This window comes from Balaenoptera ricei, chromosome 4 (assembly GCF_028023285.1).
Source record: "Balaenoptera ricei isolate mBalRic1 chromosome 4, mBalRic1.hap2, whole genome shotgun sequence".
Lineage (NCBI taxonomy): Eukaryota > Metazoa > Chordata > Mammalia > Artiodactyla > Balaenopteridae > Balaenoptera > Balaenoptera ricei.
Window position 1 is genome coordinate 31,629,924 of NC_082642.1, and position 14,942 is coordinate 31,644,865.

Consider the following 14,942-nt stretch of genomic DNA (forward strand, 5'->3'; position numbering starts at 1 on the left):
AGACCTGGCTTTACATGCAACTTGGATAAACCCCCAAATGACACGTAATGGTATGTACCCACCGCTGCAACGGTTTTCTGCTTACCCATCATATCTTTTGTCTTCTTGAAATGTTTGTACCACCTTCCAAATTCTTGACATTTTGCTGCTGAGACATTTGCATAGTAAGTGCTGTTCACAATGGAAGAAATCATACTCTGCATGAAGAGGGGGGATGGAAACAGTTGTAATACACAGCGGCACAAGACAGAACACAGACATGATTTCAATTGTGGAAACTGTAACTTATTTTTCATCCACTGAGTACCAATACATTTTTGTTTCACACTGTAGCCTAAAGCCATGACTTCTTCAAAGTCAATAAGTAGAGCATCAAATGCTTTAAGTAGAAAGCAACAGTCCACTGAGACTGGTATAAAATGATCACACCCACAGACTTTGTTCTAGTATGTATGGGACCTACACCAATGTCATCTGTTCCAGGGCGGACAAACTTCAAACTTCCACCGATCCCAATAAATCCAAATACTTGGAGACGACTTTCTGATTGTAATTCATAAATAAATGCCACTTTGTGGTTTCGTGACTAAATTCTCCATCCTTGCAACTCCCAGGATGGCCCAGGGACCATAATATCAGCATCATCTGGAAGCTTATTAGAAATGCAGAATATTGGGTCCTACCCCAGACCTGGTCAAGCAGCATCTGCATTTTAATCAGATCCCCGGGGATTCGCGTGCCCACTAAAGTTTGGGAAACACCCCTTGCACTTTCCACTCACAGTATCTGGGTTTCACTTGGAGGTAAACTAACACTGTTGCAAGCCTGACTGACCACATTTAAGAAGAGAAAAACTATTCACAAAGATCCTCTAACAGAAGAAAAAAATATGCTGCAATCTTATTGCTAGCTTCATATATAGTAAAGCTTGGGTTTTGAATTTCAAACTAACTGTATCATTTTTAAAAATACGCATTTCATGGTGACTCATCTCTCAAGGATACCACAAAAAAGAAAACGCCCTATTTTGTCATTTGTCTGAATACTGCTTCTAATAACAAAAGCTTGGAAAATGGAGTCAACAGTTTAACATAGAAAAATGAAGAAAGACAATGATTTTGATGTATTACTAGTTTTGTTTTTTTTTTTTAACTCATTTTCAACAAAGAAAAGTATTTCTTCCCAGGAAATTTTGGTTCTGGTCATTTCAGTGACTTGATCATAGTTACTTCCAGCCACAACACTCATTCTCTAGTAGCGGCTAAATTAATTTCCAATTGAGTCGTAGGAATAATTAGACTTTGCAGAGCCAATCTGTCCTCCACTCCTGTGTGTAGAAACATGAGAACTTACATTTCAGACTTCAGGTGGTCTATGGTGAAACGGTTTACAGAAGGCGGGGAACAACCAGAAAAGCCAGTTTGGGGACAAAAGGATTTTTACATCGTTATCTTCTTTAAGCTACTTCTAATGTAGAGCTCTTTTGATTTTCATTCTCCTGACATCCGGCATCAGTGTTAATTTTATAACATGCACACATTCCCGTAATATGTAAACCTTGGGGATCTTTGAAGAACTTCCAATGAAGGATAAGCTGGAGTTACATTACTGATGTAAAACATGGCTATCTTTCCTAAGAGGCACTATGATTATCTTTTTTTTTTTTTTGACACTTTCTACTACATAGTCATTTTTACATTTCTCTAAAAAGACATTCTTAATGTGCTCACGATACTCTGCCGTTAATCCAGACCTAAGAGAGTCCCTCAGTCCAAGGTACAAAAAGATACTTAGCAAGGTTGCCAAAACCAGACCCAGAAGATTACCTGATCCAGTTAACAATCCGTCAGCTTCAATCACACTTACTCTATTGTAACGATGGATCAATAACGTCAGACACTAACAAAACTACTGAGATGGCTGATGGATCACTGTGATTCTGCAAATGGGTGAGAGCCCATGTTCTTCTACTTTGGTCCAATTTTTTAAAAATTATTACTCTTCAACTTAGACATGCTGGCAGATTCTTAAATGTTAACATAATAGTACATGTAAATTTTAGATGTAGCTTATGTCTTAGTTTCCAGAAAAGTCTGAAATATCAAAATTTTGCTGAGGTTTCTGACAAATGTCCAGGCTACCTGACTTTGCCAATGGTTCCATCTATGAGATTTGCTCTTTGCTGCGCACCTACTACGTCCCTGGCTGGTACTAGGGATACAAGGGCAGATAAGATACAGCCTCTGCCTACAAGAAGTTTACCGTCTATTAGGAAGACATATGTAAACAGATCATTTCAATTTAATGGGATTCAGTAGAGCAAGAGTGGAAAATATATGGGGGTGGGGGAGGAAGAAAAATATACAATGTGTGGGAAAAAGAAAAAAAAAACATCTGAAATATTTTTATAAAACTAGAGCCCATATGTAACAGTGCTATGTAGTTCATTATTACCCATATGTGGAAAATAATATCCATATGTGCGTGTTCATCAAAGCTTCCCCCTGCCCTCGTTTAACCCTAAATTGGTAGGCTCTGTCCTTAAGTGACTTTCTGGATGCTTTCTTCTCTGTCAAGTGGTGTGTGCTTAGGGAAACTCTGAATAACGTAAATATTAGCCTAAGTGAGACATAAGTCAAAAGCTAATCCACAGGTTATGACGCATGCCAAAGCAACTTTCTAGATTCTCTATCTTTCTGTGCTTTTAGGGGGCCGGGAAATAGTCCATAATTCAGGTAACTTGGGGTCACCTCTATTTTTACTGGAACAATATGCAGTGATATGTCCAACTAAACTGCTCAGACAGCCACTGCATGAGACATTTTTTTTCCCTGTGGTAAAATCCCCACTGAAGGCTTAGGCATGGCATCTAACTAGGTCTATGAGTTTTAAAGGCAGGGAAGAGAGATTTCAGAATCTTGGGAGGCACATGGTATTTGAAAGATCACATTCAGTCCTGTATCTTAAATTTGGAAAATCATAAAGAAACACCTCTTGTTTTGATAATACAAAGAAGAGAAAGTCAAGATTGATAATACTTTCCTACAGGCTGAGGATGGATGGGGGTAGGTAAACAAAGATCTATGTTTCTGAGAAAGAGGCTTGGGATTCTTCTGTCAATCAAAAGGAGACACTATGTAGTTTAAAAAGATCACTAACTAAAAAGATTACTCACTAAGCTATGAGTCCATGCAGGTCTGGGGCTCTGTATTACTTTCCAGCCCAAATGCCTGGCATGTATTAAATACACACTAAATGTTCATTTGATGAAGCAGAATCAGCTAAACCTGCATTCAAGTCCAAGATGTATCACATACTGGTAGTGTGACCTCGGTCAGATTAATTGACCACTATGACAATTCCCAGTAATAAACGGGAATGTCAGCAGCAGTCACCTCTTGGGGCTGTTCTGAGAACCTATTCATATGGGCATTTTTTTTTTTTTTTCACTCATCCAGCAAATATCTATGGAACTCCTGCTATGTGCCTGGAACTCAACAAGTCACTAGAAAAATAATGACTTGAAGAGACATACTATCTCCACTTGGACTGACAATAAATAAAACAATGAATGTGATACAATTAGCACAGAGCCTGGAACATACGGAGTATGGACTTAAGAGAAGTTAATTACTATGACAACCCTCCGCCTCCCTCTTCATTGGCTTTTATTATGTGATCACATTTCAGATCAGTCGAAAGACTATGCTTTAAATAACATATGAGTCTTAGATACAATTTTCAAATGATGTATTTTAAGTCAAAGAAATTTTCTTATGAAAGAACAAAGAGGATACAAATTAAATGATTCAATAACAAGTCGGGTCAAGGGATAACAAGGGAAAACATCAATGAAAAAGAGCACTTCCATTTGTTTCAATATTGCAATTTGGTGGTATCTTCCAAAGCTGGCCAGTAGGTACCAGGTGGTGGCTGACATCAGGAAGATACACACCACTCCTCTGACTTATTTGATCCATGCCCTCTTCCATCTCTAGCTAACAGCTGCTCACCCAGGATACAATTTCAGTGCGGACTCCTGCAAGGCTCTTCCTGACAGCCCAAACATCCCGTACATAGAACCTCTATGGCACCCATCACGCTGTTTATTTCCTACTAGGTGGGTGAGCCCTGGGGCTTATTTCCATATAGCCTGGACCTATCACAGGGCTGGGCACCTATTTGGTGATCGATAAAAGGTCACTGAAATAAGTCATTACTGCAGGCTACCAGAAAGTCCTCCTCTCTGTTTTCTTAAAGGTCAAAGGTAATGTTAGATTAATTGTCACAGGGAATCTTTTCGATCCATCAGTTTTAGCCGTCAAGCTCCAACTCAAAGAGTTTGAAGAACCTTTGTTCTTGAATTTGCAAGAGCTCCCTTCCAGGTTTTTGAAGCTACTTCCTCACAGATGTCTTGGAAGTCACCGAGCTCTCGGTGCTCGTGTTCTCCCAGATCTCTGGGTGTCTATTTATACGAGCTTCTCCAAAGCACTGGGAAAAGGGCACGGCTTGCCTGGCAAGTCTTCTTATTTGGTGGCCAGTCTGTGGAAAGCATCCATGTTCAGGGACTAAAATAACCAGGCTGATAAAACTCCTTCGGTTTAAATCCCAAGTTCAAACGCTACCCAGGAACACAAACCAAGGAAGAGGCCCCAGCTTCCAGCGTCAGGAAATACAGTTTGGAAGTCGGCAGAAATTGGCTGTGGGTCTCCTAACCCCAGTGTGACACAATATTCTCATCCCAGGAGCCAAGTTGTAAGCTTTTCTAAGATCCATAAAGCACATGTCTGCGCCCTATGAGGAGCTCCGGCTCTTTCTGAGAGTCTGCTCGAGTTCCGATCTGAAAGAATGCCATCTTCACAGAAACCCTGGTTCTCTAGAATGATACCATCTGCCACAGGCTGAGCTTCCTTTTCAGCCAAATACATTATTTATAACCTTTCTAATTGTGAAAAGGTAAGGGTGGAATTTTTCTACAGCCTGACTTCGATATGGTTAGAACATTCTGAACCTTTGCTCTCAAATACTGCAGGTCTTTGCATTTGAAAAACAAAAAAACAACCCCCAAACCCATAAGGAATTGGTGAAGGTTACATAATTTTTTTCAAAATATTCTATCCTGTCAACTCCCCGCTAGAATAGGACGTACACTGTTAAGTATGTATTTATAACACACTTAGAAAACCGAAGGAAGAGAGTTTTTTATTTCTCTCCTTGGTCATCTTAGGAGCCAAGGAAGAGGTTGGGGGAGAGGTGAGCCCTTCTGAAAAAAAGGTTCATAACTGGGGAAAGAGAGTGATCTGATTACCCTTATAGTTGCTTTGCTGTGCCTTCAACATCAACAAAAAAACCCACCCCCAAACAATGCTAATCAGGTTATTCAATCATTTAAACCAAAACTGTTCATGCTTTTCTGCCAAATCAACCAACCACAGCAAAATCTGTTATCTCTGATTGCTCAGCTTCCAGTCAAAAAACCAGTTAACCCCGACTATACCAAAAGTTTTCCAAAATACCCTCAAAGCGCTGCGTGCTCATGGAGAAGAAAGAGAAAGCCATGCCATCTTTAAAGGGTAATTGGAGCGCTGGACCCTACTTGCATATTACAGTATACTCTAATAAAACTACACAGCCTGTACCGGAAGCCGGCAGCTCCCTAGCATTCATGTGATCTCCATACAGGCTTTCCGTGCACAAATTTTTTTTTTTTTTTTTTGTAACAGGACTGTGATATCATGATCAAAACTTACTAAAGACTTGTGGATGGTCTGACTGAGGTGGGAAGAGGCGCCAGGGCCTCTACAAAATAGTGGTTCACCCAAGTTTAAAGCTTTCGGGCTCCATCAGCAGAGAGGGCAAAAGCTACAACATCTTATTTACACAATTATCTAAATACGATTAAACAGCTGATGGACAAATATTAAACTGGAAAATGTACAGTCATTTCAGCTTAATGTAATCCTCTTTCTGTAAACACCCAAGATGATTTTTTTTCAACCAGAACAGTCCTGACATCTCATAAGCCTAAGGGTGAATAGCAAGAGATTGTTTTTGATAGTTATAAATATTCAAAAGACATGCAGACCATCTGCTTTCATAATACAGGTAAAGCAAGACTGAAATGGGGACTGCTGTATAAAAATGATTCTTTTAACAAAGTCTTCCTCTCCTCGAAAACTATAAAGACAGATGTCAAAAACTGTTTACACAGAGCAATCAGGAGCGTGCAAAATGTAATATTCCTTTTACACACAGTGCTTGCTAAAGAGATTTTTTTTTTCCTTTTTCTTCCCATCTGTGTGTTGCAACACATTTCTACAAGTTAAAAACATTTTTTTTTTTTCAAACAGAGATCTCATGAATACCCAAAAACATGCTATCTGGTTTCTGAATGCTAATTAATTTCAACTAAGGAATCTGAATATCTTCTTCTGTAGGAAGGAATGTATGTTTTGAATCGGAATACTCCAGAGACACAAGGGAAATCATCTTGCACAGGTTTAATTCTGTAAGGCGATTTTTCATGGTTCTACCTTGTCTGTAATATATATCTGGTACATCCATGTCTTAAATGAAAGCACATCACTGCTAATGTCTTTGGCATGAAGTCTAAAATAATTGTTTTCTGAAATAAATGTCTGTGCGTGCAGAATGTATATACAGAAACCTTTAACTTCTCGGGCGACACACAGTGATGCTTTATAAAGCCCCGCAGTTAATTTTCAGGGCTGGAACACTAATCTTGACAGTAACCTTTTTATGTATTGTATTAATGGCACAGAGACATTAAGCACCTTTTTATAATTTTCAATAAAATGAGCATTTACTGAACAATCTGTCAAACTGCTGGCTCTCTATTCCTTTACATTTTTATCTTTTGACAAGTGTAACTTCACACACTCAGCTGGCCCTCCCCTTTCTCTAGGTCCGGCCTGCCTATGGCCTGAATTTTCACAGCAGGGTTTTAGATGCGCGTGGGAAACTTAAAAGGTCAAATTTTAACTTCAGGTCAAATGGAATCAACTCCACATTCAAATACTGTTTTAATAGGGATTCTCAGAAAATGGGGTTTTCTTTTCATCCCAAAGGATATCAAATACTACAAACAAGGCATCATAGGAGATGGTGACATGGAACGAATTTGTTGAAAATTCACAGGTAGTCCCCATCTGGTATTGAGGGAGGGGTGGGGAGGGGAGGAAGGGAATCAGGTTTCAATTTATGGGAAGCAAATGGCAGGATTTCTAAGTGTCATATTCTGTTTGTGATGTTAGCTTATGTTCCCCAAATCTTTCCCTCTGGATCCTTTATTGCTTTCTAAGCTATTCTCTTGGGAGATACAACTGGGGCATATTCGGCATCTCAATTTGTTGAGAAGAGACTAATCACTTCTAAATTTTACTTAAACTCCAGTTGTCATAGTTATGGCTCTTGCCATCTTGATCAATCCCGGTGCCTGAAAATGGCATCATCACACAAAGTCACCCTAGTATCGTGCTAAAAATAGAAACTCGGTACAAAGCTCCAAAGGAATACAAAAGGAAGCACAAAGAGAACCTGGGCAATTCTGTTTTAATTCTCTTACTACATTTCCTAAAGATGAAAATGTGACCGTTTCGAAGCACAGGAATTTTATGTAATGGTTTAAATAGCCAATTCATCATTTTTAAACGAAATGCTGGCTCACAGTTCGTATGGCTTTTCCGCATAATTAAAGTAATTTTACATAAGGCCCAGATAATATCTTTTGACCAGATTCTCTATTCTTTTTGTGTAAGTATCCGTCTAGATCGTTCTTAATGCTACTGAAACCTCCTTATTCAAACGAATTGAATACGTTGGTAAAGAGCTTAAATTAGAAAATATTTGCTAAGAAGTGTACTGTTACTAAGGGCATGTAATATTTCAAATTAACTGCACATAGAGGCTTAGGTTTGCTCATCTGCAATATGAAGGGAAATGAACTAGATAATCTGCAAGGTCCCTTTTAACAGCTTGAAGATTCCATGAGATCTGTATGCATTCCCAGACACAGGTCCTACAGGGTCTTCTTTAGTGACTAAAGAAGATGCGATTGTAATACCCATCATCCATTCACTGTTCAGACATCCCCAACTACAGTTTTATTTTTTAGGAAGGTTGGAGTCCCTTGGTATCTTGCTTATAATATGATTATTAAAAATATACTCACTATCATTAAACATTATGCTACTCCAAATAGAATTTTCACAAGTTTTTCATTAGATAAATCTAAATCTAATGAGTTTTATTTGATTTTATAGCAAAAATCATTTCCTAAGATTCTAAATCTTGAGTGCTGGGAATGCTTGCTTCTTCTTGCTCTGATGGCCCTTGTGTGGTTAAATCTCCCATTCTCTATGGAGATTAAAATTTCTCATATCTGTACTTAGAAATAGCAGGAAAAGATACCAAATTTGTATTAAATTCCAGAGGTCCTAAATAAAGCATTTTGAGAAACTTCAAACCACAGAGTGAAAAAAAGAACTAAAGTAGTTTGAACAATCCATTTTTCCAAAAGTAAATACTAGAATTAGACTCCGTAACTCTTCACAGATTTTATATTCCTTCCTTCCTTGTATGAACGCTATTAGATTTTTAAGCCACACTGCCTAAAAATTGGGGAGAAAAGTAAGACTGCTTTTTAGCTTTTTATGGGGCCAAAGACTTTCTTTGGGAGTCTCATGAAACCGATGGAAGCTCTCCCCACATATATACTCCCCAAAAGAGGCTTGGAAATTCTGGGTCTGCACAAACCCTTGGGAGCCCACTGCGTGGGCAGTGGATCACACCCAGATCTGATCCAAGATTTCACAGGAGACTGAGGGCTAAATCATGTCCTTGATTTCTGTGTTTTATTAGTTGTTAGTTGTTAGCCAAGATTTCCCACGTCTACTGAATATAAACCAATGTCACCTCTGGATGAGGTCACAGAGAAAAATCAAATTAACCTAGCTCACCTCTATCAGTATTATGAAAATGCTTTACAGTTTAGGAAAATGCCATATACTGGTAATCACCTCTTTGGGAGTTACGGTGAAATGGTAAAAAGAATGTGCTGGATGGGCTGTCCGTCATGAAGTAAGGAGCTCCGTCCATCACCGGGGGCGTGAGAGCCAGGCTGAGCTGGTGCTCCTGCAGAAGGGTGGACAAACCAAGCCCCTGAGGCCTGTTCTGGAATGGCTCAACACTTATCTCCACTTGCAGCTCTCTCTAAATTCAGGTGATTCTGGACCTTCACACAGCTGACTTTTACACATTATATATTTATAGCCCCAAACGGAGTCTCCAATGCCAAATGTGGCCTCTGGAACCTCAGCTGAGGGAGGGACATTGTGAGCTAACACGGGGTGGTACTAACTGCTGGCATTTCCAGCTTGGCGGTATCAGCATCTTGGTCTATAAATCATTTGATTCTGCTATTGGTATTCCCCCCGCTTTTTTTTTTTTTTTAAACTATGAGAAATAGACAAACATAAATAAATAGACTAGTAGTAAAAAAGCATGGATCTCAAATATAACGCAATTGAGACAAAATGAAACCTATTAGCCAAGCTGAAATATATAGTTGATTATAAAAGAAAAATTTTAAAATGTGCACAGAAATATGTTGTTAAAGAGTGTGCTTAACAGTGACGTATAATTAGGTCTTTTATAGCAGTTTTTAGATCTCTGGGTCCCTTGTACCTCCCAAGCCTATTGTCTGCTTACAAACATAGAAGTTTTGTACATATACTCAAGAACATTAACAATATAAGCAAAAGTATGGGACAGCTTGGAATATCAGTAGGTTTTCTTAGAGGAAAATGTAGAAGTAATTTGCTCTTGGTAAGGTAAATTAAAAATTCAGAATTAAGAGTAATAGGAAAAATATTTTGTGAAGTAGGATATTATAGATAAGACTACATATAAAATACTACTAATAAAACTACTGACATAGTTTATAGGTTCACAAAATAAACATGATGAAAATTCTATGAGGCTGTTTAGGTCTGACAAATATTCCTGAGATCCTACTATGTGTCAGATCCCTGAATGTGATGATGAATAAAACTTAGTCCCTTTGTGACCATCAATTACAGTGTACTCAGAGAACGGAGTTAGTCCACAGATAATTACAAAACAAATTGGAAAGTGCTATTGGGGGGGGCATAAAGGAGGGACAGAGCCTTGGATGTAGGGAGGGGGGGGTCAAGGGTAGTTAAAGGAAGGAACACTGGGAAAACTCACATCCAGAGGACAGTCCCCATCAGGCATCTTTGACACTATCCAGTCTAAGATACCACATCTGCTTAACTTGCAAATGTGCTTATTTAAAGCATCATGCTTGCGTCTTCCCCCACTTGCATTTTAAGATGCATCAGACCTTTACACTGACTCTAAGGACGGCGCTAAAAGCATTCCTTAAAGGTGAGAATGAGTTATAAAACAGCCCTTTAATTTTTTCACAAATGAAAAGTTCTTGGTTGTTTCCATAAAAAAGTGACACTTGTATCAAAATCTTCTATGTTAGCAACAAAGTTTCTTAGACCCGCAAGTGCCATTTCAAACTCTCAATCCCCACGCTGTAGAAAAACAAGTAACGTTATACTGTACTTTAGAACTGAGCGCTGTTCTAAATGCTTTACGAGTATTAACTCATGTAATTCTCCAAACAATCCTGAAAAATTGGTACTATTATCTTGCTACTTTATAGATTTAAAAAATGAGGCATGGAGAGTCACTTGCCTGAATGTACAGAGCGGTAACGACAGAGCTCACATTCTTGACTCCCATGGAACGAATGCTATTAGCTTACTAATTATGTGATGGCAAACAGCAGTTGCTGATGAAATATATCACTTCCAAAGATAGTTCCATTAAGAAATAAAAAGAAAATGAGATCAAGCACTGCCCTTTGTTACCATAACCGAGGAGATTCAATACATTTGGGGAAATATTTATTGTGACGTTTCATAAAGTTAATACTCGTTTTGGTTTGCTCCACGTTTTTCACTTGCATAGGAATAAGCGCTGGATTGATAGTAAAATGGGACAAGCCTAGGACAGTCGGGTGGCACCCAATGAGGAAATACCCTGTCTTGTCATCTAGATAAGAATGTGATCTCAAACGGTGCTAACAATTAAAGCTTTAATCGTTCTTAACTTTCAACACATCATTTGCCTCTTTAACCTCTTTGAGTAAACTAAATTAGACTAGCATTTTCATGGGGAAATACTGCCATACAAGAGAACAGTCTTTTGAAAAGGAGAAAGAAAAAGATGATGACTAAAGAGGATGAAGTTTTAGAGTAAGAATGAGAGAAAGGAAAAAGATTCTTAAGTCAGCCACTTTCTCTACAATGCGGAATTCTGCAGCCTCCTGAATTGTCCAGAATGGAACTCCAGCACCCCATAATAATACTGCATATTAGAACCCACTACAATCTTACATTTCTGTAGCGCCCTTCATGCAAGGATCCCAGGGTGCTTTACAATCATTATGAGTTAAAATTAAAACTAAAGCACATACAATTCCTAATAGAACCATTTTAAAAATGCTAAGCAGAACAAATAACTTTTAAGTCTAGATTTAAAAGTCCCAACAGCAAGAGCGTTCCTTATTTCAACTGGCAATGAACTGCGGAGCCTGGCTGATGCTCTCTCCTGTTATGTTAAAGCCTCTGTTATGTTTTTTAATACTCAGAGCACCTTACTATCAAGCAGTTTCCAAAGAAAGAGGAAAAAATCGGGTGCGTGTAGTATCTGTTTTGATTATTCTGAATTTACGGTTTTCTGTTTGTTTGTTTATGAGTTTGTTTGGGACCAAAATCTGACATGAAATAGAACAGGTTTAAAAAGCGAATCCAGATAAAGCCCAACTTGAAATTTACGTAGTCATTCCGACAAAAGACACTCCAAAAGCACTTTAAAACTAGCTCTGTTTGAGCAAGAAAATCTGATTGATTAGCATGATTTGGTTAACTTTTTAAAAGAATTAGAAAATAGCATTTAATAGGCTTTCTCTCAGGCCATGTCTTCTCCTAAGCCTTGGCAGTATTTATTATTCTGCAAATCAGAAAAAAATAGGGGAAATGCACTCATGATATGGTAATTTTCCTTGCATTAGTGATTTTGAGGTCAGAGGAAACTTGTTCAGATCTAAAACAAAGCATAGGTAAAAATCTATTAAGTGAAAATGAAGTGCTTACACATTATCAAAGCACCCTCTAAATTGGCATGGCTTAAACTCTTTTATGTTTTACTCTTGTGAAAAGATAGTGGCCATAAAATATCTGAGATCAATCCATTTGAAGTTAGATGCTTTATTAAGTTTGGCTTTTTTGAAAGGTTACAGGGAACTAATATCAAGCTACAGTAAAACCCTTATGTATATAAACTGGCTAAAAATGAGCCTGATAGATGAGACACAAAAAAGAAAATTTGCAATTTGAAGGACACGTCTATCGTAGATGCTACGTTATTACATTATTAACACAGTACAGATATCTCACTGTCTAATCTGAGAGAGGTACTAGAGTGAAGTAATAACTGGTTCAAAAAAGGAGACAGAAAAAGTAATCTGATGTAAGTTTAGCAATTCACACAACTGCCCATATAAGACTGGTTTATCATTTCCTTTATGGATCTCGCCATTAATACAATTGCTGAAAGTGGTAATAAAATCCAATTAGTATCAAGTACTTCCATGCCTGGCAAAGCAGATATTCATAACCTCGGACTCCCTTGGGCAGTAGGGTAAAAACTGGGAGAAGTTTTGTCATTTAAAAGAGGAAAGAAAAGCTCCTACATGGAGCTTTTCCTCAAAATATATGATATTTAACGACAAGATTTACAATAGATTTACAATATTATGCTAGGAAGGGGCAGGTACAAAATCCTACAAGCACATCTCAAACAGGAGACTTTAAATAGAGCTGCCAGTTATACCCTTGGTCATCACACTGAGCCAGTGAATGACTAAGGTCTATATTTTCACATAGACTCGAGAAATTGCCCACCGTTTCCCATGCAAATATCTAACATTGTCTTGGGGGTCAAAACAAAGGGCTATTAGCGCAATTATACCTACTGATCCAGACAGGATGTAAGGACGGGGAGAAGTGACTGCCAACAGAGTTCTTACAGTCAAACTTTTTGGAACCTCCCAAATACCAGATTATCCCAGGAATCAGTCCCCGTGGTCTAAATCACCCTCGAATACTCTAAATTAGGGGCATGACGGTATTTTTAAAGCAAGTCAATGTAAGAATGACAAAATCAAAGATACAAAACCAAAACATACGTTAAAGAAAAATTTCAGCAGTAAGAATAAATACAGTTGGAAAACTGTAAGTAGTTATCAGTACTTCAGAGAAATCTATTTTATAAAACATCAAATTAGTTGGAGAAAGGTTTTTTAAAAAGGTCTCTGTCTCTATCTATCTATCTATCATCTATCTATCTATCTTTCCTTCCATCCATCTATCCATCCGAGAATACTTGATTAAGCTCACAGGGTCTGGGTATGAATTCTCGCCCCTCTGCTTCACCTGCTCTGTAACCATGGGACTTGCTTAAACATTCCATGGCTTGGGTTCCTTAACTGAAAATAGGGATATAAAACCATCTACCACTTAGGGTGATAGACACACTCTTGATACTGTAAAAGTACTAAATGAAAGTTACTATTATTTCAACTACTAAGATGTGTCACCCTTATTACTCCATAGGAAATAGAATGCCTGTCACACAGCAGACTGTCAGTACATATTTCTGAATGAATAAGTATGTGAATATGTGAATAAGTTTCATAGGTTAGACTCTCATGTGAAATACAATATTTGAATACTGATGTTGGATATTCTCTGGAGAAAATGTGATTATTGTTTATTGGAATTTTTTTAGAAACGTCATTTTGGTCCAAAAATTATGGAAAAAATAACATAAAGTGCAGTTAAAAAATATATATATCTACAGCCTAACAGATAGAGATTTTTTAAATTGGTGCTTTGTATAATACAGACTGAATACCAGCTGAACACAGGGGTTTATTAATGTCTATGGAAATGATTGTCAAGTTTCAGAGAATGGGCACGGTTAAATGCCAAGCTTCAGCAGGGAAAGGTGGCTTCTTTTTTCGCCTGTTTTGCCAGTACCTAATGAAAAGTCTGACACATTCTACATCCCTAGATGCTGTCAGAAAAAGGAAAACCAAAATATCATTTTTTTCCACGTTACTTCTAAATGGAATGTTCAAATTTAAATTCATTTTATGTATCTTTTGCTACTTGAAAATAAAAATGACAGTTCCCACTTTATGGAGGGCTCAGGCTTGGAGCTACTTTTCCCAGGTGAGAAATGAAACAGAAAGAACCAGCACCTTAAAAATATGAAAGTGGTAATGTGTGAGTGTTAGTGTGTTTGTGTACACAAATGTGAATGTGTGTGTGGTGGGGAAGGGTGGTAAAAATGCACATATATCAGATTAAAATCCCTTAGGAATATGTGACCTAAACATTTTTAGAAGGAAGACACTAGTCTGGCAGAAGTAATAACTGACCTTTTACTTATGATACTTTTAACAAAATGAATCTATCCTTGTACTGAATGTATATATATTTATCTAATGTTCAAGTTCAATTTCTAAAACTTCAGGGGAAACTTAAATCCAAATGAAATGTATTTTTATTGTACATCAAAATATTTACTTTTTCAAATCCCAATTTACCTTCCAAATCCATACCCTCCAAGTTCCCACGACGATAAGCTTTCTTATCCCCACCTCAGACTTTATCCTCCCTTCCTTACTTGCAGGTCAGAATACAACACCCACCTTACCTAACTACATCCACTGAAAAAAGCAAGAGTAACAACACAGCACCCAACCTCAGATCCATAATGAGCTACGGGTTTCTTATGCCTCAGAACAGTTTACAAAAATA

The 14,942-nt window shown here is 37.9% G+C and overlaps 1 protein-coding gene across 5 annotated transcripts in view; it reads right to left on the minus strand.

The window, feature by feature from the left end:
- SATB1 (SATB homeobox 1) overlaps window positions 1–14,942 on the minus strand; it is a 78,637-nt gene that overhangs the window by 49,984 nt on the left and 13,711 nt on the right. For all 5 annotated transcript variants that reach the window (XM_059920397.1, XM_059920395.1, XM_059920396.1 and 2 more), the window contains one exon: window positions 86–197. In XM_059920397.1, the coding sequence (XP_059776380.1) occupies window positions 86–197 (112 nt within the window). The remainder of the gene's footprint in view (window positions 1–85; window positions 198–14,942) is intronic.